At 41.9% G+C, this 17,598-nt stretch overlaps 1 protein-coding gene across 1 annotated transcript in view; it reads right to left on the bottom strand.

Annotated features, from left to right (window-relative positions):
* The window catches only part of frmpd4 (FERM and PDZ domain containing 4), a 38,316-nt gene that overhangs the window by 3,312 nt on the left and 17,406 nt on the right, over positions 1-17,598 (bottom strand). The window contains exons 3-15 of the mRNA XM_018741756.2: positions 13,256-13,416; positions 12,265-12,367; positions 9,708-9,753; positions 7,603-7,707; positions 6,796-6,903; positions 6,197-6,328; positions 4,724-4,843; positions 4,404-4,540; positions 3,561-3,687; positions 2,372-2,461; positions 1,883-2,065; positions 1,385-1,523; positions 257-1,273 (exon numbers count right to left, since the gene is read on the bottom strand). Coding sequence (XP_018597272.2) covers positions 257-1,273; positions 1,385-1,523; positions 1,883-2,065; positions 2,372-2,461; positions 3,561-3,687; positions 4,404-4,540; positions 4,724-4,843; positions 6,197-6,328; positions 6,796-6,903; positions 7,603-7,707; positions 9,708-9,753; positions 12,265-12,367; positions 13,256-13,416 — 2,468 coding nt within the window. The remainder of the gene's footprint in view (positions 1-256; positions 1,274-1,384; positions 1,524-1,882; positions 2,066-2,371; positions 2,462-3,560; positions 3,688-4,403; positions 4,541-4,723; positions 4,844-6,196; positions 6,329-6,795; positions 6,904-7,602; positions 7,708-9,707; positions 9,754-12,264; positions 12,368-13,255; positions 13,417-17,598) is intronic.

Raw genomic sequence — 17,598 nt, 5'->3', positions numbered from 1 at the left:
AAAATAATGAGCGCTATGAACTGAAATGCATTATATTTTTGTACATAAAAATATCAAACAAAAAAGTCCAAAGCAGTGAGCAAAAAAAGCCAAACAAATGTTGCACAAAATGAGTTACAATAATGCAAATAATGAACATGCACAGACTCAACAAAAACAAAACTGGGATGGCGGGCTTGCACAGGAAACCAAACAAATGCAAATGAGTGGAACATAGCATGTTGTCAATGAATAAATGTCACAATGGTGTAAGAACCTGAACTACTGTCTGACTGTTGGTGGGCCTGTTCCTCAGAGGCCGCCAAGGCCTCTAGGGCCTGTAAGGTGGAGACCACAGCATCGTCCAGGGCTGCCTCTTTGCTGCCTTCCGATTGTGTAGGAACTGCATCGATCAGTGAAACAGGAATGTCATCGCTGGTGCCCGGGCTGCTCCCCTTGGTAACCTGTGTGGCCTGATGCTCGTCTTCATCTGAGCTGTCCCTGAAGCCGGGTGGGGGAGCAGCGATGGCCATATTGAGAGAATGAAGGAGAACATCATTGTCTTCCTCATCGTCACCCTCTGGTGGTGGGAGGGAGGTCAAGTCTATGATGTCGTCACTGGAACCAGAGAGTTTGAGGAAGGTAGACTTGTCCATCTCCCCAATCACGCTATCCTCCTCACAGCTGGCATCATCATCATCCTCTGCGTCGTCCGTTGTTTCCGCGTAGCAGATGTCACGAAGCAGGGGCTCTTCAATACCCTCTGTGTTCCCAAATATTTTTCCATCATTGATGCCACTGTAGACTGAGTGGGTACCGTACTGGAAGTCTAGTCCATCCCTGGATGGATCCATGTTCTTAAAATCTTCCTCATTTTGGAGGTACATTGACCTGTGTTCATCAAGAATTTCTGGACTTTCATCCAGTAACCTCTCGTAACCCAGGTTTTGGGGATTGACAGTATCTAAGGGAGGGTCTCCGAATATAAAGGACACCTTGGCGCTTCTGGGAGAGTCCTGGGCTTTGCTTTTCGGAACAGACAAAAACGGCTGAGAGTGTGCATTTCTGTTCCCCTTTTCTGCCCGCTCTCCCAGATGAGTTCTGTGCTGGGACCCTTGGAGCTCCGTAATGTAGATGGGGGTGACTTCATTTTCGCTTCTGCTACAATCCAGAAACTCAGATTCTTTGTCGTAAGACTGCCTCTTGCGGACACTTGTGTCTTCGTTGGTACTGAAGGAGGTGCTATACGTCCACTCGATAGCTTGGAAGTTAATCTTTCCCCTGGCATCTTGGTCTGAAAGATGAAAATAATATGAGTAGCTGAATCAGTTAATTTGCATCCATCAAGTGATAATAGTCTCCTGCAGTAAAAAAAGGAAAAAAAAAATGAGTCATGTACACCCACCTGTGTCCACGCTATTGGTGTTACTACTGTTGGCCATGTTGAAGATGGACCTTCTGGAGTCCACGAGCAGCCTGTAGTATCCAGCTGTCAAGCAAGCCAGATTCATGGCATCACTGGACTCCATTAAGAGTGTTATAGGCTGTAATGCAAACACCAGAGATCAGTGTGTGGTTGAAATACTCCCCGGTGCACACAAAAGCCTCTACTCTGTAAAAAGTACACGCCATATGGCGACACAGCAGACGCTCCCAACAAAACAGTGAGACTGACGCAACACAAATGGCTTTGTCTCCTTGCCTTCCGATGGAGAGTTTAACAAAGCTCTTATCTGCTCAACAAACTCAAGCTACATTTATATTGTCCATGTCATATTTTTTTATAACAATTCCAATACTATTATTCTGAAAGCACTACCAACCTATACTTGTCTTTAGAGAACAGCAGTTACAGTCGGCTATAACTATGCATCGAAGATCAGATTGTAAGCTCCGAACAAACCTTGACGTCAAGAACATGCAGCTCCACCCTGACGTTTTTCTCGTCCTCCGTGAACATCTCGATGCGGTTGACGTGGCTGAAGTCAGCCAACAGGGCCACCAGGTTGGTCTTGGTGTTGATCACGTGACTGATGCCGTAGCGCGGTCCCACGAGGAGGGTCACTTCTGTGTGCTTTTCCCCTTGCTGAAAGAGTCAGCATAGCTGTCACTAAGAGCTCGCCCTGGCCTTGCTTTCATTTAGTAAGAAAATAGTAGTCATATTCAAGAACACAGGCTTATACACCCGAAGGTTGTTAGTTCAAGTCCTGGAACCTTTCACCACGGTACTGATTTGCAGCAATGAAACAACCTCACTGTGAATTCTGCAGAACTGAAGTGATGAGAAATCAATAACATTATTTAAAAAATATCTCTTGCAGGATATACTATATATTCCTGCCCTATCAAAGCGTGCGGCATTATTTGGAAATAGACAGGGATACAGACTTACCAGCAGTGTAGATTTGAACACACGTCCCCCATATAGCCTCAGTTCACTGAGGTATTTCAGGTAGTGCACCTTTGCTTGTAAAGCAGTTAACTGAAAGAAACGATACAAGTATGGCAGTGTTTTTGAAATCATACCAGAAGATTTTGCAATGCTTGTTAGTTAGTGTAACAGAGTTATAAGTAAGAATACAAATAGGGCACGAAGAAAACAAAAGTATTCACACACAACACAAATATTGAACAGATTATACAAAGAGAATTTAGTTTTCTAAATATTAATTATTCTTGCATGAAGAAGCATAGGAAACATTGTAAAAAGCTCAGCAAAGAAAATAGGTGCTCCAAGACACGTCTCATTTCCATCAGGGGGCAGCCTTGTGAAATGTGCTGTTTTGATATTTTGAAGAGAATATTTACTGGATGATCTATGGTTTTCATCCTTACAGAATGTCTGCTGCATTCTGTTGCATTCTTCCGCATTTTTATCAGAAATCCAGAAAAAAAAAAGAGAAAACAAAAACTGCATGACAGGGCACAGTGCATTAAAATGAGAATGTAATAATATATACTTGGAAAATGCACTGGTATGGCTGTTCGCTTGATAATTTCAGCAATGTCTTGCTCGTATATATTAACTGAAATTGTTCACTAGATGGAGCAGCGGGTTTGGCCGGGTCCTGCTCTCTGGTGGGTCTGGGGTTCGAATCCTGCGTGGGGTGCCTTGTGATGGACTGGTGTCCTGTCCTGGGTGTGTCCTATCCCCTTTTGGCCTTATGCCCTGTGTTGCCAGGTTAGGCTCTGGTTTGCCGTGACCCACTTGGGACAAGTGGTTTCAGACAGTGTGTGTGTGTGTGTGTGTGTGTGTGTGTGTGTGTGTGTGTGTGTGTGTGTGTGTGTGTGTGTGTGTTCACTAGATAATACTAAACAAAAGCCATTGTTAGTTACTGTCAGATTTTAAAATCATCAATGTGTAAAAAACCTTTCCACATGGGGATGCCGAAGCAGTCATTTCTCAAGAGGCAAATGGGAATATACAGAATTGCACTGGTGATGTATGATATACAGTAACTCCAGCCAACTGCCTGTGATATTGCTCTGCTGCATAATGCGAGCATCTTGTAGGATGACAGTATGATTTGTGCATGTGGAGAGGGAGGGATTGAGCGAGAGCGAGAGGGAATGCTGGCTACCTTTTTTCCCGGAGGTACGAGATTCTGGTTGGTCTTCAGAATATGTGTCAGGGCTTTCTTAATGTTCTTCTCCTTCATGCTGGACAAGACAGCTGGAGGCAGGAAGAGCGCTAAACCCCATTCCTTCCTACAGAGAAGCACGTCACTCTTTGTCTCATTCTTTAAAAGCATGATTTTTTTTCCCAAGACAGACATCACTGATTTCATTAATTCACTAACAGATAAATAACATTACATTTATCTCCCACTTTTCTCCAATGGAACTTACAATAATAAGCTACCTACATTTTTTTTTTACTCATTTATAGTTAGATAATTTTTATAGGAGCAATTTAGGGTAGACAGTTTGCCAAGTGGTACTACACCAGTGAAAAGGATTTGAACCTGCAATCTTCTGCTCCAAAGGCAACAGTTCTAACAGTTATCTTAGAGAATTTTCACAGATCTTTAAATATTAGTCCTTTATCAGACTATGTTGCTGTATGGATTGTTATTTGTCAACATGTATTGCTTTAAAAAAACATTCTGTTGACAAGAAGTGAGATAAGCAATGTCAAATAAAACATTGCCCCATAATCTGATTTACATCACCAAAAGTCACACCTACTGAAATATATGAATGCTCTTCCTTTTATTTATTTATTTCTTTCTTTATTTATTTATTTATTTATTTTGCAGGTATCAAACTTGTGAACTGGATTACAGGGAAATGTTACGTTTTCAGGATTTGGGAAAAAAACACAAATTTTAGTTTAAAATAACCAATCAAACAAAGGTAAGGACATATGAAAGAAATGCATTACCTTGAAGCTGCAAAGCAAAAGAAAGAGATGTTAGACTCACTCAATGTACTTGATGGAGACCTTTTGCGTCTGCTTGGTGGTGACGGTCAGGATGTACATCTGCAAGGCAGCCAGGCGCAGTGCCATGTCGTACTTCAGCTCCGACCCAAAGCGCTCCAGCACCACGTCGTTACAGCTCTGTTGGAAGAGCAAAAAAGGTCCAGTCAGTTGGCTCCTTTAATTCACTCCATGTTATCTCTATGCTGTCACTGCCCATACTATATGACTGAATAGCAAGAATCATCAATCTCATTAGAAGTGGAATTTCTGATATAAAAAACTGCAGATTTAATTTATGCCAGGTTTCATATCTAACAATACCTGAACGTAGAGGTATTCGAAAGCCACAGCATCCCTCCTTAGAAGGTCGATGGGGTCTTTCGGAACAAAGCTGATTCGGAAGAAGCATTTCATCTTATGAGACTCTGGTCGTTGTGTCACCTAACGAGGAAAAAACAAAGTTTATTTGCTAAGCATGAAGCACATACATGTCCAGAGAATGATTTCTTTGAGTCATCTCCAGAAGTGTTAAAATGTGCAAATTTTCTTAAAAAAAAAAAAAAAGCCTGTACTGAGGTGAGAACAAAGACAAAGACAAGCTGAATAATCAGACAGAATAGGACATTATACCATTATACCATTCAAGATACACAGGAAAAGATGTTATACCCTGTGTGTATTTTTTTACATAATTCCATCCATCCATCCATCCATCCATTCATCAATTTTCATTAACTGTTTGTCCTGATCAGGGTCCCAGGGGTGTGGAGCATATCCTAAAATCACTGCATGCTGGAGAGGGGTGGAGGGGGTTCACCCTGGATGGGACAACCCTGTTTCCTAGTTAAATATTCTATGTGTACTTGCACATGAGAATATTCATCATTATAACCTGGCATATCTTTTTTTTTCTTTCTTTTTTTAACCATGGCATTGTGTCACTTTACTGTTACCACTATTTCAGTCCAGATCAAATGAAAATGTTTTCTCTTGTTATGCTGTAATAAGGTTTTTACCTCTAACGGAAAAAAATGTTGTGCTTTTAGTGACAGCAGATAGACTCATCATACAAATTCTTTCCAAGCTGAATCATTCATTAAGATGAAGAATACTGTCAAATCGCTGAACACGGTAATAAATCACACTTTAAGCGATCCCGTTTGAGGAGGCTTGTGGTTCTACCTGTGCTGAAAAAAAAGAAGTTCTACCTGAGGTCCAGCTCCTTGTTAGCATCATGCCTCTCATTAATTCTTACATATTTTAAGTCCTTGTCCAAAACCTGTGGACCTTTTTTGGCTGCACACTGCAATTGAACTTCTAAACTGATAGGAATTGCTTTTTCTGATCATACTGTTCTTGCATGGGACTATTGAAAGTTCCCACTCAAGGCAGCATCTTCTGTCTATGGACTGATAAAATATGGTCTAAAAATCTGCTCAGGTTTCTCTGTGTCCTCTGAGAGAACATTCTTTTATTGAAGGAACAGCAGTTTATTTGGAGGACTCAGTATCACTCGCTTCTGGAGGATTCACCTGAGAAAGATCTTTGTGGACATGGAGGAAAGTGAGTCTTGATGGAGGAACCTGCTGAGATATCACCTAATTGTAGTTGAGTGGAGGTATAGCAGCTTGTCTGAATCAACACCTTCTGTTCACTGAGGAACAGCATCTTGTCTACCATCCCGCTCAAGGGAGCTCACCTGAAAAGAAGCTGCTCGTATGAAGGACTCTACAGATAAACGATTTTAGACTTGTGGAGAAACAACATCTCCATTACCCCACCTTTGAGCCTCACCTGAGATAACATCTCCTGCTCATGGAGGAGCTGCAGTTTGCTTGCAGTTCCTTCACCGCGCTGTTCCAACATCAGGGAGAAATGCTCAATGCTCTTGATGGACAGTTTCTCTTGCAAAGTCAGGATAACATCCTGGCGCACAAGAAAACAATTCCACACTTTAAAAACAGTGAATCCATTTACAATTAAGATGAAGGCACATGTTTTATGCTTTTGGACAAGCAGCAGATTTAACTCTTGGATCATCACATAACCATTAATTTAAAAAAAAAGAGGAATAAACTGTATAAAATACAGGTTGAATTATTGTGTTGCTTAGCTGGTGATTTTTATCTTTTAAAGATTTTTTCCCTGTTTATCCAGAAGGGTATTTTTACATGGACAAAGTTCAAGGAAAGCACCTTGCTTGACGTTATTACCGCGGCACTGGGGAGTGGGGCTTGAGCTGGCAACCTTGTGTTTAAAACTCCATATCGGTAATCACTGCACTACTCCCCCACAGTATGATTTACCACTTTTATAACCTTTTCTGTGAAAAATCTGATAAGAATAAATTGTTTCCTGTACACATGGTGCTCTCCTGGTCTTGTAAAACTCACTTTAATGGAAGTGTTGCTGTCAAAGCGGAAGGACTTTGTCTGCCCATTTTCCAGGTACACTTTGAGAACATTTGGCATAAAAAGAAGGGAATTATCCTTGACTGTTTCCTAGAAGGGAAATGGAAATGGGATTTTAGAGCCATGTCTACTATCTTTTGGGATTGTGCTCTTCATGCAAGAAGATTTAGACAAAGATCCTCATACACGTATCATCTACACAGACTCATAAATCACATTATAAATCAAAGGCGGCATATGATTCATCTACACTAAGAGATCAGTGAAGATTTTGGAACGCAGACGGAAAAGAATGCACATAACACGTATGATAAATATATGTTCTCTTGAGAAACCACTGGTTCAACAATCACCTAAATGCAGATACGACTTCACATTGCTCTTTTTCATATATTAGATGTTCTCCTTGTGTGACTTTAATTCAGATCACAACACAACAAACTGAAGTGCTTGAAATTGTATATTTTAATTAACTATGTTACTTCTTTTAGAAACCTAGTAATAACTCTTTTGAATTGCCTTTCACCTCAACATTTGAGTGGAAAAATATGTAGGTCTAGACAAGCCAGGTATTTAGGCAGGATATCTGAGAGACATTCAGTAGAGAGAGAGTGAAGAACAGATTTAAATGAATAAAAAGCATAAATGACATGCAAAAAACCAGTTGTTTCAGATTACCTCTTATGCACTTCAGGAATGGGGACAAATTAGTATAGTTTTCATAGGGTGCAGCATTTAAAACATATCCATGAAAGAAATATTGAAGGAATATTGCGACTAGCTGCTTACAGGAACCTGTCCGTTTATGATGACCTCCTCGGCGAAGCGCACTTTCACCGGGTTCGACTTTAACTTGGCTTTTTTCGCAGCACTGATGAATGCAGATTTGGGACACTGAAAAAGAACACAGACAGCTGATCCTCATCCCTTTGGAAAGGCCGAGAGGGCGACACAGTGTGGCGGAAGCCCCTCTCACTCGCCAGGGGGACGGAGTCGTAGCCACTTGGTTCTGTCAAGTATGGTTTAGAAAAACGTCTGCCGCCCTGGCAACAAGACTTGACAGGGAGTGACAGAGGAACATGGGAAAACTGTAGCGCTCTTGACATTGAAGAACCCCCCCCCCTCCCCATGATTCCCAATCCTCTTTACCCAGCCTCCGCAGCATTTAACAAAGTAGCATCCAGAAACTCAGGAACCCCTTTGGACCCAAGATTAACCATCAATATTTATTTCCATTTGGAGACTTATAGAACCCTATTAATGTTTTTTTTTCTTCTGTTTGAGGAGGCGATGCGAGATTTTATTATCGCTGTTATTTTGTTGCTTGGCTGATGGTTTTATTCTTGAAATTGGATTACAACAGTTAATGAACTATTGCACTGGAGCAGTTCAGGGTTAGTACCACCCTTGAAGATACAACAGCAGGGCGTCTCTTCAAACACAGACCGAATCTTCCGTGTCCTTAACTGTCATGCAGCCTGCCATGCTCCCTCAGGTAACACAGGTAGCTGGTTGCTATGGCTACTGCTGAGGCTTTACAAGAAGAGTCAATGTGTGAATGATCGCGCTTCAACTTAAGAGTAAACATCTGTTTAGTGACTGATGATTGATAGTTAATGTAGGATTCCGGAAATCACAGCAGCCACTATCGACCAAACCAGATGGAGCAAAATCAGACCATAAATAGACGCTCTGCCATATTCAGGACGAACAGCCAGCAACCTCGCTGCCGGGGAGATGATTTGCATGGCTGGAATTCATTAAAATTAAAATATGATTACTTCTCCGCAGCAGTACACATTCCTTTGGGAGGACGTGGCAGGGAGCCCCGCAAACAGCAGTCACCTCATAGAAAAACACACACTTCTTTCATTTGCCTCACTGAAAATGTCACTCGGCTACACAGACTTCCCTTGGGCCGCTGTCACATGCGCACAGTGCCGCGGAACAGTAAATTAGTTAGTCAAAGAAATGGAAGTAGAGGAAGGACCTCCGCCGCAGAAGACCGAGATCGTTTATATGCGTTCCGAGGACACAGCTCGGTGCTGGTGAGTGGCGCTTGATGCGGCGCGCTTGACGGAAAGGCCCCGTTTCTCAGCCTATAATGAAAGCAACTGGAATCCGCTGCGCGCAGGGGGAGGTGGACGCTCCCGTCGCTGTCCTCCTCGGCCAATCTGATCGCCCCGCTGCTCTTCCAGATAAATGAGAACAATTATTGTCGCAACTTGTGAGCCAGCGAGCCTGTTGGCTCGAGACCATGCAGGATTTTTCAATTCCTTTTAATCAGTAGGCACACGCTTCCCAAAACCAGCATCTGAGCGCAGGAATTTCTGTAAAAACACGGAAGCTGCCCCGATACCCCCAAGATGCCGGAGAACGTTTTTAGCTGTAATTAATCTTAATGGAAGCATGTTTTTCAAAGAGTTCATATGCAAAGCAGCTTGTTAAGAAATACACTGCATGTTTCAAAGTTGCAGACATCAGAAGATGCTGTGTTTAGGGTAATATCTTCCGATGATATATTTTTGCACTTATACAGATAAACTGTTTTTCATGTTAATGTTTATCCCTATAAACAGCAGTTACAGTGCAGTCCTAGGGGTCCTCTCTTTCTCTGTTGCGAGTGCTGCCTGTATTTGCTGACAGAGGGCATTTGGGCCAAGATATCGGACCACCACAGCACATGTGGATTAGGTGGTTGTATGGATTGTCCACTGGAGTCCAGCACTGCTCTATGTCTTCCAAACAGCTTAATACAGCTAAGGAGATGGACAGTAGCAGTGATCGCTAAGCTGTGTCCTCTTTAGTCAATAGGTTGGCTAAGCGTACCGGGCTACCAAACTGAAGCGTTGTGATTCCCTATTCCTAAGAGCTGAAACGGTAGGACTACTTACTGGAAAAGGTTGAACAACCGTCAGCACGATGGACTCCTTGCAGCTTCTGAAAGTGAAAATGTTATTTGAGACTTCAGATGTTGCAGAAGTAAAAAAGCACAACCGGAAACGTTTTAAACAGAATAAGACATTATGGCAGATCACATTATTATCTTAATCCTTATGCATGTAAAGGTCCAATTCATCTATGCATCCATCCATGGATGGATTGATCCAGACCCTATTTGAGGTGCATTACATGGAAGGCAGAGTACACCGTGGATGGAACGCCAGTCCATTGTAAGACGAATTTAAAGATGTTTATGTAAAACAACTAGACGTCTGAGGCAAACGTAGGCTGCCGTTAATTTTAGATTTTTTGTGTTAGCCTAGAGGTGGACTGATGCTTAAATGTGCAGAACATGACAGTACAAATATGCAATATTAAAGCGCAGTCACTGTCTCGTCTTTCAGAAGCTTCTGGCAGGGCGCATGGAGGAAGGAGGACAGAGAGTGTTCTGCCAGAATCCCCAGAGCATCAGACCCAGAGAGCTCCTGTCCAAACTGACAGTCATGTCCACGGGGGCGCTCATAAGTCTGGACAACCGCTGGCACTGTGCTGATAGTGGCAGACTTTAAAAGGGAGGACACGCTTCCCTTGCCAGTCACATGCAGGGTGTGTGACACGCGGTGTAAACTGTACGCATCTCGTCCATACAGATGGTGCCCCCTGTGTATTGCCCCGATGGTGCCATGGAAACCAACTCCTGCTCATCATTTTTGTTTCTGAGTCACTTCAACCTGCTGTTTTTGGATGAAAGGAGCCAACGCCACCTCTGCGTCCAGGCTGTTCGAGGTCACTTCTGCATCAGAGCCAGCGAGTAACCAGAGGTGATCAGAAGATGCTGTCAGTTTAAATTTGTATATGTGCTAGTATAAAATCTGTCCTGCATGTGTATCTACCGTCGGACCAAAACTGGTGTTGACACTTCATGCTGGTATGTTACGAACCATAAATTCCATGGTTTCACAAGTAACCGTATATTACTGTAGGTTTTTAGGTTGACCTGAATTTGTGAACTGCCATACAATTTTTCCAGCTTTTATCAAATGTAGGACACATCTGACATGTTCTGATGAATAAAAAATTTAAAGACATTAATGACTAAATATCTGAAATCAACTTGAAAATATTTGTAAAAAATATCAATTTGTTTACTAAGCGGAGAAAAATCAAAAGACAGATTGGCAGCAGATACAAAATAGCTTCTTACATTTCTGAAAATCTAAATTTCAAATTTTTAAATTCAATCCTAGCTTCTTAAATGTACTGAGATAGTTGCTGCCTTTTCATTTTGATGAACTGTGGTCATAAGACAGACGAATCAGGGAATGAATTTTTTGCACTTCCAGACTACTTTCTCATATGCTGGCACTCAACACCCCCTAATACTCATGCTGCTGCCAAAACAGGGTATTGTTGGGAAACATTGTTTTTGTATGTCCAGATAACAAATCCCTATCTCATGTTTTGTCACCATGGTAATGAGTTGGCCAAAAATTACACATTTTCTTCCCTGGCCAGAACTGTGAGGACAGTTTTTACTATCCATGCGAATGCAGACACCTTCTAACCATGACATACGGCAAGGAGCAAATGTCGACTACGGTAACCATACAAAGACATATGCAGTGCACAGTACATAGATATGTAATTAAATTAACTGGAATGCTTTTGTCTCGGGAGCGGGGGCACGGCGGCGCAGCGGGCTTGATCGGGTGTGATCGGGTGGGTCTGTGGTTCGAGTCCTGCTTGGGGTGCCTTGGGATGGACTGGCGTCCCGTCCTGGGTGTGTTCCCTCCCCCTCCAGCCTTGCGCCCTGTGTTGCCGGGTTAGGCTCCGGTTCACCTCACACCCCGCTTAATGAAAGCGTTTGTAGACATTGTGTGTGTGTGTGTACTTTTGTCTTGAAAAGAGAATTCTGTTTCATGTACGTTTCTCCATAAAGACCTATAGTACCAGTTGACATTGCAGTCCAGTAAACAAATTACAACACACCAGGATTTTAATAAAAGATGCCTCAAAGTTTCACAGCTTCCGCAGCACCATATTCTATAGCTTTAAAGGTAGTGAGTCATTTAGTTTGCTCATAATTTATTTTGACATCTAGGACTACTTTACCAATCAAAGCGCAACATATACAGAAGCCTTAAAAATTGCTTCTGTCAGTCTTTTAAAGTGTCATATCAATCTTCAAACCCTAAGCTTTCACAGTGTTGCTGGCAGCGGTTTGGTCGGGAATACTTAATATCACGCAAAATCCATCATGTCTGTTTAATTCCTAACTGTTCTTTAAAAGTTTCTGATTGTGGGGGCAGCTGAAATTGTCCGACTGAACACCAGCAGAGATAAGTGCGGTGTCTTACATCGAATTTTTACTGACGTAATTAATCCCCTGTAACGGTTGCCGACGACGGTTTTAATTGTTCTGTCGCAGGATTCGGACCTCCTCTTGAATTTCTCAGCCCCTCCATCAGTCCTCGCGCATTGCAAAGGTGACCAGATCAGCCGCAGTACCTGACAAGGTCGATGACCCGCTCCCTGGGGGCAGCGCTGACCGCTTCATCATTGATCATGACGATCTGGTCTCCAGGGATGAGCTTTCCCTCCGAGGGACCACCTGCAAGACGCACACAGTGCTTCCCTTAACACCCAATCCCATATTCTGTACTGTTTAAGTTCACCCCTTTACTGTGTTTACCGCCTTAGCGGAGGTCTGGGCCCTGGGACTGATCCATTTGCAAACCTTTCGTTGCAAAGTCCCAGTGCTGGCATCCAATATGGAGAGTGACTAGTTGCCTTTATCACAGGGCACAAGGAAAACAGAGTTTGTTTTTTTTTTTTTTTAAAAAACTTAAATATGCATGAATTTTGAACGGTGTAATTATTAGCTTGGAGTCTGTTTGTTCATGATAATGTAATCCTCACAGCAAATATCAGTTTGTTTTGGGAGGAGAGGTGTGGAACATGTGGGCGACAAAAACCCTAGTTGCCCAGGAAAAATAGTATTTAATTTTTCTTTCACTCCCTGTGCAAACGATGCCCTCGGGCAGCCTCACGTGGTGTAGATTCCTACTAGAACTTGGACACTTTCCTACTCCGCGTCTTCCATTGAACTAGATAGCTCATTACATCACTGGTCTTTCCCACAGCTACCTTCTGAGAAATAGGTCCCTTGGGCCTTTTGATTAAACTTTCCAAATCTTACATAATTCAAGCTGAAGTACTGCAAGTATTTGACAGGAGATAAATCTTTGCAATGTAGCATACAGTAATAGCTTTGACAAGTTCATAATTTTCTTCTGGGAGTTTTCGTTTCTTAAAACGTTGTTGAGCGTACAGCTGGGTGTTTAGTTCGAAAAATTCCTGTTGAATTCCTCGCTCAACGGTACATCTGCAGGGCTGGTCCTGGGCTCCGAACAGGCAACTGTTAGGTTACAAGCCCACGTTTGCAAACCATTGTACGTGTTTTACATTCCACGGGGAATTTTAGAATTGAGGTGGTTACCTGGGGTGACGGAACGTACCACCACGGGTTTCTCACTCCCCGCCACAAAGCCGAACCCTAACACAGGGTCCCGTCTCATTTCCACCTTCCTTGGAGCTGGGGGTACAAACGGGCCGCTGTCCAGACGAACCTCCTCAAGTGAGCTGCTCTGGGACCCGCTACTACAGGAGACAGGAAACAAAAAACCAGTCGGACACTTGCCAAGTCATTCCCAATTAAGTACATTAGATTACGCAAGCAAAATTCTACCATCCACTAACTTTGCATCTTAACTGTATGTAAGCATACCCTTCAACAGTAGATCCCTCGCTCATATAATTAATATCCAAGACCATATAGTACATGCCTTATGCCTTGCCAAAGTTCCTTTCATGTGCTTTTGAATTAACAATTTATTTCGCGAAACATGCAGGAAAATGTGCTGTCACGCATAGTCCAGTATGAAAGTTCCTGAATTGTGTCCATATTTTCCTTCACGGATGATTTTGAAATGTTTAGCTTGAACGAGGATGTCTCATTTGGAAAGGAACCACCTCGAGAAAACGGAAGAGTGTCAGCAATGACTATCAAGTGCACGTTAATCCTTATGAGTCTGCATGGCAGCTGTTCTTAGCAGGTCACCTATGAAATGGACTCCACTCATATGGGAGTCAATATGGAATTAAATTATAGGATAAGAAGAATTACTGTCCATATGTCATACCTGGTCTGTTCTTGACTTTGTTATCTGTTCTCAAATTTTGACCTAGCTCATAGTATTTATTCATAGCGTGAAGAATATGAAGTAGAACATTATTCCATCATCCTGCAGAGAATATACGTATAAATTATACGCTGTGGTTTTCTTTCGAATAATGCAAAATTAAAAAACAAAAACAACGTAGAACTCCCATGAGCTTCCTGGAATAGTTTTATTTTTCATAACAGGGATACGGTTCAGCAGGAAGCCTTCATCAGTATACATGTGTAGTACGCAAACAGTGACATATATCCAATTCCGAAATCATGTGCCAGGCAATAACATACTTTGTGGACAACCAGCAATGCTATAATACCAAATGGTATCACAACGCAAAATGGTGAAAGTAACACAAAGGCAAAATGCGACATGCATTGAATCCAAATAATACAAATATTAAATTAATAATTGAACAGTCTTGTCAAACAATCCGTTACGGCCTTACCATGCATTAGTAAAAGAATACATGATAAACAGAATGTATTCAGTTATCAATCTTTAATGCAAGGCTGTCTATTAAGAAAATGAATGAAAGATATACAGTACTGCTTCCTTTGCAAATGTAAATTCGGAAATTCCTTAAGGATACATTTGAGCCCTTGATTTCTCTGTATATATTATGTATACATACTATATAATATGTATATAGTATATACACCCTTATCAAACCAAATGGCACCCTTGACAAATTACTCTTGGGGCTGCCTTTTTCCTCCCTCTCCCCCCGGTCCTGTCCTCCCCGATGAAACCCACACTGGCGGCTAATTAAAGCTATGAGTTTCACGGCAAAGTGTAATTCGCCATTGCCTCTGACACATGTTCCACCGCATGGTGAAAAGGTACGATTAATCTTCCTAAGCAGCCAGTCGACATTAGACTAATATGTCTTTTTGATTTCAACAGCGGGCAGACATCAGATTAGTTTAATGAGACATTCACATGTGTTAAAGTTTCCATTTGGGATGTGAACGAATAATCAAAAATCAAAACCAACCTGTTACTCTAGCTTCCCCGGGTTTAGATTATGTTTAATTTTCCGATATATAGACCAACTGAGACTCTCAGGTTACGCTCAGGATGCCTTAGGTGTAATGTGAACTGCTTGCTTAGATTCCAGGTCAAAGATGAACAGGCCTCCACTATGTAGAGTGAAAAACTTCATCAAATAGTGTACTGACTGCTATAAATTCACATGAGCCAGGTGTGATTATGTCAAAGTCTATGTCCCTCTGAGGATTGTGTCCCTAATCCAGATCTGAGGCTAAATCTAACGATGTTCCATGAATTGCTGTCGAATAATGAAGTTCTATTCATTAACAGTACAATCCCTGCTTATCAGCTTGTTGTTTTGTTTTTTTTTTTTTAATTTTCAATGACACATTTGTGGAAATTAACGCGCATCAAAAGCGGTTACTAGGAATTTAAGTCAGGTGTGATTATGTCAGGGTTTCTGGGTCTTTAAGGATTGAGTCCCTAATCCAAATCTGAAACCAGATCTGATGAAGTTCTATGAACTGCAGTTAAATAATAAGGCTTTATTATTTAACAGCAGAATCCCCACTTAGCACTGTCACTCAGTTATTCAGTGAGACATTTAGTACAATTGCATACAAATTCATGCACATTAACAATGACTCCGTAGTAAGAAAAAAGAAAAATACAATACATAAGCTTTGGTTTGAGCAGATTAAAGATTTAACAGCAACCGTGTCATACTGCCATATTGTTGCATATATTATGACACATCCATTAACACAGAATAAATGCAGCAAATGGGAAATTACTGCTGTGGTAAATAAAATTCGTGTATTTACACTACTAGAAATGTTTTAAGTTATGGTAATAAATGCAAAGTCACCCAAAGACATTGCCCTTCAGGAATCTAGGACCCAGACACAGAGGATGGATTTGCACTGTTGCTGTGTTACCATGCAGAAAATTCAGAATTCACTTCGTATGGTCATGCGCCCAGGCCAGAAGTTAGGAGTCACACAGTCCATTAGTCTCCTGCTCAACATGTCCATTGTCCAGATTTGGGGAGTCTTTAAGGACGAATGTCTCACAGCTGTGGCGAAACACACTTTGGTACAATATGTCAAGGTCTGTCCTCATCAAAAATCCCGACAGATTAAAGATTAGATAACTTCCGCTGGGCTTGGGTCCAGGAGGAGCGCAATCCGGCGAACTGTACGCATCGATTGCTGTTATTGTGGCTGGACCATCTGTTTGGTTAAAAAACGAGACGAGCTGGGAATTTGTCCACTATGAGTTTTCACATTCCGTTCTGGCTGACTTGGAGCGGTCCGGACTGCTGTACTCTCTCTGCTTCATAATGAGTAACTTCTTTCTCCCTGTGCTCGACTGATTTTATCAGCATGACTTCTCCGACCCTCGTTCCACCGCACCAATCATCTTATTCATCTCATCTTGTCTCTTCTCCTCTCTTGACAAAGGTTGTGACTTGGACCAGAGAGTGGGACTGAAATTGACAGTGTTTCGTGGAAACTTGAAGGACGTTAATTTGTAATGCAAAAGATCTGCTTGTCAAGGTCTGGAGAGACTGAAATGCTCTCCTTTTGACACTAAGGGCCAATTTTAACGTGGTAACAGACCTCAGAATCAGTGGTTTCAGTCAAGAAGTCAAAATGATTGTCTTAGCTCTGAGATGTTGATTTTAAAAAAAAAAATGCATAGCAATTTTTACCTGCTTTTATCTAATAAAATTATACAATAGGCTATGAATAATCCAAATAAATCACAATGCTGGGGTCATCCACAATCTGATATTCAACTATTGTTCTCTAGTATTAATTTTTTACTAGCTTTTGCTTTGCAGACTTAGACAGTCTATCATGATATGCTCTGCTTGTCATGAAAAGCAGTGTCAGGATTGGGTGGCATGCTGGTACAGGGGGTAGCTCTGTTGCCTAGCAGCTCCTTGGCCATTTGGATATTGGTTTGAATTCAGCGAAGTCTGTAAAATTTGCATGTTTACCCCATGTCTGTGAAGGTTTCCTCTGGATGCTCTGGTTTCCTCCCACTGTCAGAAGACATGTGTTTCTTGTGAACTAGAGAGTCTAAATTACCCATTGCTTCTGTGTGTGTGTATGTGTGTAGCTACTTTGTGATAGACCGGCATCCCAGGCAGGGTGTACTGTAACTAACCTTGCAGCCTGTGCTTCTGGGATAGGCTCCAGACTGCTGCGACCCGGACTTGGACAGGAAAAGCGAGTGAACAAAAGTGTGCAAGTGTCAGGATCAGAAGTGTCAACTCGGTCTGAGTTTTTCAATTCCCAGGATATTACTTATGAACCGCGTGAACAATAAAATGCAGTAATATTCAATATATGTCACAGAGGTTATGACTTCTTTTTCATGTCAGTGCTATTAAAATATTTTTATTCTCGTACTTCTTAGGTTATTGTTTAAAAGTATTATGAGTGGACGGCAAAGTAAAAGGTTTTACTGTAATGAAGCCCTGCATGAATGCAGGAGTGTGTGTCATGCCACAGTACGGGGTGGCATCAAGCAGCAGTAGGTATGCAAAACTCAACAACTGGCCAAAAATGAGCACCATAGCGCATGGAGTATTATAGAAGCAAGA

The sequence above is a fragment of the Scleropages formosus genome, chromosome 12 (genome assembly GCF_900964775.1).
Source record: "Scleropages formosus chromosome 12, fSclFor1.1, whole genome shotgun sequence".
NCBI classification, from domain to species: Eukaryota; Metazoa; Chordata; class Actinopteri; order Osteoglossiformes; family Osteoglossidae; genus Scleropages; species Scleropages formosus.
This window is presented reverse-complemented; position numbering and strand designations above follow the sequence as displayed.